The sequence below is a fragment of the Dryobates pubescens genome, chromosome 6 (genome assembly GCF_014839835.1).
Source record: "Dryobates pubescens isolate bDryPub1 chromosome 6, bDryPub1.pri, whole genome shotgun sequence".
NCBI lineage: Eukaryota > Metazoa > Chordata > Aves > Piciformes > Picidae > Dryobates > Dryobates pubescens.
In genome coordinates, this window is record NC_071617.1 from 32,669,706 (window position 1) to 32,679,501 (window position 9,796).

The 9,796-nt window shown below is 45.7% G+C and overlaps 1 protein-coding gene across 2 annotated transcripts in view; it reads right to left on the reverse strand.

The window, feature by feature from the left end:
* The window catches only part of ARID4B (AT-rich interaction domain 4B), an 85,144-nt gene extending 78,810 nt beyond the window's left edge, over positions 1 to 6,334 (reverse strand). For both annotated transcript variants that reach the window (XM_054162273.1, XM_054162271.1), the window contains exons 1-2: positions 6,100 to 6,334; positions 4,890 to 4,950 (exon numbers count right to left, since the gene is read on the reverse strand). In XM_054162273.1, coding sequence (XP_054018248.1) covers positions 4,890 to 4,895 — 6 coding nt within the window. In that variant the 5' untranslated portion in view covers positions 4,896 to 4,950; positions 6,100 to 6,334. The remainder of the gene's footprint in view (positions 1 to 4,889; positions 4,951 to 6,099) is intronic.
* Between the last annotated feature and the right edge of the window lie 3,462 nt (positions 6,335 to 9,796).

The following is a 9,796-nucleotide window of genomic DNA, read 5'->3' on the forward strand; positions in this document are numbered from 1 at the left end:
TATACTACACAGAACTGCAGAGAGTCTTACTATCACATTTTGCCACAGATAACTACATTCAAGTAAATACAAATAGGTAAATAATCTAGAATTTGAATGGCTCTGTGTGACATTAGGGTATTGAAAATGTTAAGCTCCAGGTTTCTATAAAATTTATTTTTTTCAAATCTTCAGCTAACAATAAAACCATATATTTGAAACCAACTTGCAAGAAGAATCACATTTCCACCTTTATCAAAGTTATCCGTTTTTCTTACAGTTACGTGACCAGTGAAGCATTCAGATCAAGCATCTGACAGTAATTGTAAAGATAAGACCTCCAAATCACTGCATTTTGTTTTGAAAGTCTTCTCACAACTACAACGCAGAATTTCTTTGAAAACAGACACACAATGCATCACTGCATGTTTCTGCACTACAGGTACACAATACTTATTTTATATTACAGTAAACCAAACAATAAGCTCAAAGTGTTCTAGTGAAGATATGCATATTCATTATTCTGCCTGCTAACTTTTTTCTTAGTATCCTGATACAATAGTTAGGCTGCTGTGAAAGCACTGATCAAAAAGTCCTTGACCAACTTGGAAGATAATCATACAGGCAATTTCACTTTTCTAATGCTCATAGTTTATTACAACTTTAGTCTTCTCGGTCTAACAGTCTTTTTTTAACTAGACAGTCTATTAGACTTTGAATCCTTATCAACACACTCTACTGAATACTTACATACTAAACATGCACATTTAAGTTACAGATTTCCACACAGCCACATTGTAAAATATACTAAGATTTGCATTTTAGAAGTTCAAATAACTAATTTCAAAATAACGCAGATTATTCCAATGTGACCTGCAACTGTTTGGAGCAAGTGGTGTTTGCATTCCTTTACATATAATTATGCAAGCACAAGGAAGTCAATTACTGCCTCTGATCACTTGTTCAAACTGGAACATCAGGACAGAATTTAAAAAAAAAAAAATTTAAAAAAAAAATCATACTGCAGAACCAAATGACAGTGAAAAGCCATCTCTTCAGTCTTACTTGTTCTCCTATGTCCAGCTTTTGTGCTACTACTCTAATGGAACTCTGTATAAATCTCAGTTTCTGCTGTAATTCAAACAGTTAATCAGAAAGTGAAAGGTCACTACATTCCATGACTGGTTTCCAGCCTGCATAAGAGCACTAGGACTTTCAGCTGACTTGTGCACGAAGTTGGAAATCAGTGACTGAAAAGTTTACTAGATGTTTCACTTTTGTCCTCTGCCTTACTGGCAGAGAATATGAACAGACTCACTGGCTTTAAGGGAAAGCAGTTAGAGCACCAGTGATATCTGTGGAGTGCTAGAGAGATCGCAAGGAAAGGTTACTGAAATCAAAATGTAAATTCAGGATTAATTAAAACAAAATAAAAATCCACTACAAACTGCACACAAAGATTCCTTAATTTATTAGTGTGGCAGCTCTGAACAAGCACTCAGGAATATCTAGGTCTACCAAACAGAAATATCTGCAACCATTAAATATTTAATATTTTACAGACTGAAAAACATTGAAATGCAAATAGCATCAAAACATTTAAATGATCATTTCATAGTGCACTGCTCTAGCTTCTGGGACATCCACACCAGCAATAAACTTCTTAACTACAGTGAGTATATTACCCTCATTCACATATTTAAGTATGAAGCAAAGGCCATGATACATATTTAAAATGTCAGGAGCATCTACAATAGCATATATCATTGGTGAAACCAAGCTTGTGTTTATTTCCTTCTTCAAAAGCAGAGACTCTGCTTTCCTAGAGTTTATTTCCTAACTTAGGGGGGGGAAATAAAAACAAACTATAAGAAAGTTTTTACATGTATCTCCCTACTCAGTAGGTAGTAATTTTGTGACACACAATTAGTTTTTAAATAAACCAAGAAGATTCTACATGCTTCCAAAGCATACTTTATATGAAAAGACCTTATGCAGAAAGTGCCCAAGTTAAAGAACCACAAAAAAGCTTCACTGCAATGTACAAATCATCCCAGCCATTACCTGTACAGCTGTATAAACTACTATCAGACATCATTCAACACCAGAAAGAGCCCAATTCAGTAGAACATCACAATAATGAGCACAATTATGTCAAAACTTGAATACTTCTTGTAAGACATATTTCAACGTATTTCAAGACTGCCTTCAAGTGGTCCATGGTAGGACTAGTTAATAGGCTACAGTTACTAGTTTATACAAGGGACTTCATTTACTTGGAGTAAGTTGGGTCACTGCAGGGAGAACAACTGTGCCAGCAGCTTCAGAGCTGGTAATCTCTTAGCAGGTAGCACACTTGTCTCAAAGCATTCTGAAATATGAGCGCATGAGTGACTTCCAGCCATCTATCAATATAACTTGGCACTCTTCCTAAATATGGCCATGTTTTACAAAGAATTATAAACATTTTATCCGTACTACACAGATGGGAAAGAGAATCAGTAAAGCTAAAGGACTTGTTCAAGTTCACCCAAAGAGATAAAGCTACCAACAAGGAATCCAGTTCTAATGCTCTATGCACTGGAATACCCAGCCTTCTGCAATTGAAAGAATGGTCCAAGGCATAAACCAAAAGAGAGGCTTCAAAGTAAGCACACTCAAAGTAAGACTAGGCCTTAAAGCATTAAATATTCTACATGCTGAAGTGTCCTTGAGGCATAGTCTTTTCAATAACTTACAAAATAAATGCACACAAATAATACAGTCATATTTAAACAGTATTTTGATCTAGTATAGTCTATGTTACCTTGTGGCAATACAAACGAAAAGCTAGTAGTTCTCTTAAGCACTCTCCCTTACTGCTTCTTATTGGACTACCTCGTATCCCTGTAAACTTAGAAATTACAAATCTAAGCCAAGCAGGAAGATGCATGTACTGTCTTACTCCTAAAATCTTAAAAAAGACCCAGTCTTAGACTGTTGAATCTTAGAAACTTCTGTTGAGCTACAATTCTGTTAAAAGTTTCACTGTAATAACCAAAGCTTCAATGTAACGACTTGCAGATTAACCTCACCTAACATTACAGGGCACATTAAATAACATACTGGGGAGTTCTCTCCAGCATATATATGTTCGACACTACACTCACAAATCATAAAAATTGCAGACTTGAACACCTCGACACAATTAATTGCCATTTAAAAGGTAAATAAAATTTCAATGGTAGCACAGTGCTTATCAAAGAACAATAAGCCAGAAGCTTTTTTAAAATATATGGCTCTATTAACAGGTTTCTGTGCTTGTTGCTTTAAATTTAAGCATTTGTTATAGGTCCAATGCAGCCCAAAGTTAGTCTCTATTTCACAGAATACTTTGAATTGTACTTATGATCTGACCTCTACATCCTCCCTACTGTCTACCTATATATTTATATGACTCTACAACCACAGTATCTGAACCTAGTCTCTATGGCAACTATAAAATTTGTTTACACAGAAGAAGAATATTAGAATTGTATGTAAATTTATCTGTCATTTAAGTGTTTTGTTTGGGGGTTGTTTATTTTTCCTTCGGGGGGGGGGGGGGGAGGGGGAAGCTCCCTACACTGCCTGCTATTTTCTCTTGCTTCCATCTCCTCCATCCCCAGCCAAGCAATGGGCCACATTTGGAAAGCTTCATTTCATACTACTGCAACAGCCTGTTGTTATAAATTCATAGTTTACTTCTAATGAGGAAGACATGTGCAGTACTTTAGATCTTAACACTTGCTCAAGAAAGATCATAGAGAGGGCAATTAAAACATATTTTTTTAAAATACATTAAGTAAAAAGAAAAAACAAACCCACATGCTAAACCTTTAACAGCTATACAAAATTACTTAGTTTACAGCTCAGCAACTCACATCAATCTAGAAATTAAACCAGTCCATATAATTTATCATCTCCAGCAGTGAATACTACATTAGGTACTTATTTTCATAATATTCATTTATAGACAGTAAGCACAACTCTGATAGTGCAGGACCTCAAATACAGGTGGCTCTTTTTTTATTAATAAATACCAAAGACATGATGCATGACAGCTTTGCAACAATTACAAGATTTGCAGTATTTTGAAATGAAATTTACTGCAGCCCAGCAGCACTGGGAGCTGAATTACATGAAGATGATGGTAACAAACAGCAGTTTGAGGTAGAGTATATCAGAAAAGGACTTTTAAAAAACCCTAATAAACCCAGCTGTTAAAGACTACATTTAAATACACAGATCTTTGCTACGGTTAAGAAATTATTCTGTTCCACTGATAGAAGATCAGTGCATAACATACTGTAAATAAATCATCTAGAAAGGGCTGAGAGAAGAAAAAATTAAATATGTGAACACAACAGAGCACTAAGAAGAAAATCGGAACCCGTTTGAAAATCTGTCTGCACCTTAGAGCCATCATTTAACTGCATAAAACCTCTTACACACACCAAGCCAGATCACATCAAGATTATGCCTTGAACAAAACCCCTGTTTTACCCTCCAATCAAGTAAATATGGTTGTATAGCCAGCATTTGCCTTGAAACATTACTTTTTCAGATTGACTGTCCCCTGCTTCTCCACGAAGCAAGCTCAACTCGGGCAGCCATGTCTCCTTATTTCTCCTACAAACAATGTTTCTGAACGAGAACAACCCTCAGCGAACTTACAGTTTCCTCCAGCATAACGAAGCAGAGCAAGCCTGCCCCACTGTCAGCAAGCGAGCTAAGGCACCAAAACACAGTAGTGGGGGTGAAGCAGCCCGCAGTCTGGATCTGCAACAGCATCGAGCCCCACACTGGGGTCCGGACTGACAGATAGGACAACATTTCTTTATGCAACCCTCCCTTCTTTCCCCTCCCAGGCACACAAGCGAATGTTTTACCTTCATGATGAGCTCAGGCTGCGGAAAAGCCTCGATACGGGCTGAGCGGCCGAGGCTGGACCTGGAATTTAAAACAAAGCGCTAAGGCACTACACCAGCCGATCGCACCGGGCGGGGGGAGGGGAGGCGAGGCAGGGATCGGGGTGGGGGCGCTGGGCTCCTCCCGAAACTCCCCCTTTCCTTCTCCGGATCCCCCCTTTCGCTCTGGTTAACTCCCTCTCCTTTCCTCGGTCGCTGCTTCCCCTCCAGCTCCCACACACCGCGGCTTCCCCTACACTCGCTGCCATTGACGCCATTTCTGTCAGAGGAGGAGAAACTTGCCACAACAACAACCCACCCCCAGCCTCCGCGGCTGCCGCGGGGGGGCAGGGGGAAAGGCGTCCCCGGCTGCCTCCCCGGAGCGATGCACCCCCTCCCGAGGCACCAAGCGACGGAAGGAGACCCGTGGGGGATCCCTGCCCTGAGAACTGCCCTCCTCCCCATTCTACCGCGGGGAGCCGGAGAGAGGAGACAGGCTCTTCCTCCATTATACGAGGAAGAGTGCCTGTGTGCGCGGCGGGGGAGCGGGGTGTCAGTAGCAACCCCCCCACTCCCCGACACACACACACGCTTTTGTAGGGGCTGCGGCTATAGCTCGCAGCGGCTCCTCCTCCTCCTCCCCCCACCCCCCCAAATAAAGGAAAGCGCTGACTCCGCGGCAGGAGTTTCAGCAGCAACAGCCGCAACTCCCCGGCTCGGCGCAGCGGGTCCGGGCGGGGGGAGGGAGACGGGGAGGCGGCGGAGGGGAAGAAAAGGAAGAAGAAAAGAAGGGAGCGGGGACAAGGAGGGAGAGGGGCGGGGAGAAAGGGGCCCGACCTGCTTGGCGGGGACACGGAGCTTATGTGTGTCTGTGTGTGGAGAAGGGGGCTCCGTCCTCTCCCAGCGGAGGGAACGGGATGGAGAAGCTGCCGGTCCCTCCCGCACGCAGGCGGCATCCGATCCCACTCCGCAACCACCCCCCCACCTCGCCCCGCCGCTGGGTGTTTGAGGGGGGGTGAAGGAGGCTCGACGAGTCCCGCCGCAGTCTCGCTACGAGAAGAAAAACAACCGCCCCCCTCCCCCCGCACGCCCGCCCCGCCGCCTGGTCTCGCGCCCCCCTCGAGGCCCTGCGCCTCTTCTCCACCCGCGACAGAGGCGCCGGGGGACTTCTTCTCCTGTTCTGCGCCGTTACCTTTGTTCCGCGACACCCGCCCGCTACTCCCCCGGCCCGAGGCGGGGGAGAGGGAAGAGAACCGGGCCAAGTCTTTCCTCAGCTCCGGGCCCTCTCAGCCAGCCTCAGCCCCCAGTCAACGCTTCAGCAGCAGCTCTCCTAGCGGCGGCTCCGCGCGGCGGGGCCAAGCGGTCCTGCACGGACCCGGTGGTGGCGGCGGTGGTGGTGACTGCTCGGCTCGAAGCCTCTCGGTCCCCCTCCCCCTCCCACACTGACTGACTGACGGGCCAGTGCACGCCCCTCTCCCCGCCTCCTCCATTGGGTCCCAGCCTGGAGAACCCGCCTTCTTCTCGGTCCCATTGGCTGTCGCATCGGAAATACTGACATCATTTTTTTCTACTTCTATGGAAACTGAGGCCCGGCTCTGAGGGTGCTCATGGGTGACGCTGTTCCCTCTTGCCGCTCGTATGGGCTCGGGAAGCGCCGCGGCGCGGCGGACTGACTACACCTCCCAGGCCGCCCCGCGCGCGGCCGCCGTGAGGGGACGAGACCTTTGACGAATGCTAATGAGCCAAAGAGGCAAGGCTGACGCTTGCGCGTTGGGGCGCTAGTGGCGCATTTTCCCCCAAGAGGTGAAGGTGGCGCCGGGCAGAGCGGAAGGGGGTGGAGCTCATCCCGCCGAGCGGTTGCCGCTGCCACTCCGGGAGTGGAGGCCGTTTGGGGGAGTGGGGCGCGGCTGCGAGGTGAGCGGCGGCTGAGAGGTGAGCGGCGGCTGCCTGGGCTGAGGCCTGTTAGCTGGCCACTGCTGGTGGGAGGTGCTGCTGCCACTCGGCGGGGTCTGGGCCGGGGTGTGGGGCGCGTTCCTCGGAGGCGCCGCTCCTTCTCCGCTGCGCTAAGTCGGGCGGCGAGGGTGAGCCTGGCTTGCTGGGGGGAGCCTGGCCTGTGGCCGCCCCGCCCAGGGTGGGCTGGCGGGCTGCCCAGAAGGGGGCCGGGAAGGGGCTGAGGGGAAAAGGAGGGTCGCAGCCGCCGGCCGTCGTTAGTGCTGGGCGGCGCCGGCTGGCTGCGGGGCGGGCGGACTGTGTGCCCGGCTGCCGGAGCTGCGCTCGGCTGGCGGCGCCGCGACAGGCGGCGCTTCCCTCCCCAGCGGCCGAGCCTGGCTGCCGACCGCACAGATTAGAAAATGGGGGTGGACGGCGGGTAGGGGGAGCGAGGAGTTCTCGGCTCTCAGTCTCGCTTTATCTAAAATGGCGCTGGTTAGGTTGGGCTGTTTGAGTTATGGAAGCAGCTGGGGAGGCTTTGCCGCCTTCATCGCGTTTGCATCTCTTGCGTGAAATTCTGAAAAACCTTATTTCCTTTGATTTGACTGTGATGTTTCAGGTGAGGGTTAGGATAGGCAAGCAGGCAACTGCTTCATGTTGGGACACGTGGATTTTAATTTGAGAAGCTGGTCACAAGTGGTCACTACTTCCGTCAAATCGTTTTCTGTTCTCGGTTCAGCCTGCATGTTAAAAACCGTTCTTATCTGTGTGCTGTCACAGCATAGTGCGAGGACTTTGACAAACTCAGGTATTCTGGTCTAGCTTCTGTAGCATTCTTCCTCATATCTAGAAATATCATTAAAATCGGAGCACAATTCCAGCGAGGTTGTTCTGGAGTTAGTATTGAAATTGTAATTTTGGAAAGCTAGTTTACTTAGCTGCGTCTTCAGGGAAAGTGTGCGACTATCCTTCCACCTGTGGGTAGCTGCCTAACCCTTAGGTTGAATGCAAGCTTTTGTTGCTTTCCTTGGGTTGGTTTGGTTTGTTTTTTCCACTGGTTACAATGAAACCCATATTTCAGTGCACTAAATTCTGTGATGGACCCGATTTAAGATCGTTCGGGATGGTTCCTTTTGCACTGTAGCTTTCTACTCCATCGGTGGTTCTCTCTTATTTTCTTTCAACTGTAATTAGAGCCACTGAGATGATGTTGGCTTTTAAAATACTGTCTATATATTTAGCCTGGACTATTGCAGAGATCATATTTCCCTAATTTGGAAGAGGGCAAGAATATTCTGTAAAATGGGATGGAAGAGATGGAGTGAGAAACTGTTTTAAGATGTTTCAAACCAAATATTTTTCTTGATATGCAGCCTAGAATAAATATTACTTGTATCCTCTCTAGAAATCTCCTAGACATAGATCACAACTTGAAGTATAGGTGTAACTTATGGAACCCCATATCACCTTCTTATTCTATTATCTTGTTGGGGTTTTTTTCAAAGAGACTGTTAGAAGGCTTTTTGCAGTCTCAAATTAGGCAATTAGTCAGTCACCTAGGCAGCAAACTTAATAATTTCCCAAGTGCATCAAATATGATAACTTTGTGCAAAAAGCAATAATATTGCAAGTCTCATATGGTATCCTTCCTTGCAAGACTTCATAAGAAAGCTCATTTACATATTTCTTTATCAAGTGTCTTTGTATGAGTTTGGGGGAGGTTCTGCTCACTATTCTTGCTTTGGTGGTATATTATTAGACATGTAGCTGTCTGATGAATAATCACACTTTCTTTTTCCTTAGTGAAGGTTACCTATCACTCACTTAAATATAGTGTAGCAGTTTGGAAAAGTTAGACTATTGTGATTTAAGATAAGTTATCAAGCACTTTTTGTCTGTTGAGATTTTTGCCTTTGCTTTATTTTAAAATAGATCTTGACACTTGTGGAAGAAATGCCTGACAAATTTTCTTTTGATAAGCAGCATTTCAGGAGGACTTCTATTAGTTTTGTGACAAAAGATGCTAATATTTGATGATACTAGGGAATTTCAAGTGAGTTGTGGATTCTGAACATTTGAAGGAAAGGAGTCAAAGTTGTGGTCAATGGAACAGAATCTAGTTGGCGGCCTGTATCAGAATCCCTCAGGGGTCAGTACTGGGACCAGTACTATTCAATATCAATATCCCTCATCAATGACCTAGATGAGGGAACAGAGTGCACTGTCAGCAGGTTTGCTGATGACACAGAACTGGATGGAGTGGCTGACACACTGGAAGTGTCATGGTAATGTAATGAGGCATTAACACACCAAACAGCTATTTGCTGCAGAGATCAGCTTCAGTGCACGTAAGACTCTGTTGGTCAAGGGATATGAAGCCAAAAGAGCTGTTGAAAAAGCTCTTTTTAGGGGTTCTTGAAGGCCAATGCCATTCTGGGCTGTATTAGAAGGTGGGTTAGTAGGTGATAGGTTCTCCTCCCCCTCTACTCTGCTGTGGTGAGGCCACATCTGGAATATTGTGTCCAGTTCTGGGCCCCTCAGTTCAAGAAGTACAGGGAGTTGCTTGAAAGAGTCCAGCATAGAGCCACAAAAATTGAGAGTGTGAAACATCTTCCTTATGAGGAGAGACTGAGGGAGCTGGGGCTCTTCAGTTTGGAGGGGAGAAGACTAAGGTGTGATCTCATTGATGTTTATAAATATGTAAGGGGTGAGTGCCAAGAGGATGGAGTCAGGCTCTTCTTGGTGATGTCCAATGACAGGACAAGGGGCAATGGGTGGAAATTGAGGCATAGGAAGTTCCATGGAAACATGAGGAAGAATTTTGTCACTGTGAGGGTAACATAACACTGGAACAGGCTGCCCAGGGGGATCCTGGAGTCTCCCTCTCCCCTTGGATGCATTCCTGTGTGATCTGCTATAGGTGATCCTGCTCTGGCAGGGGGGTAGGATTGGCTGATCTA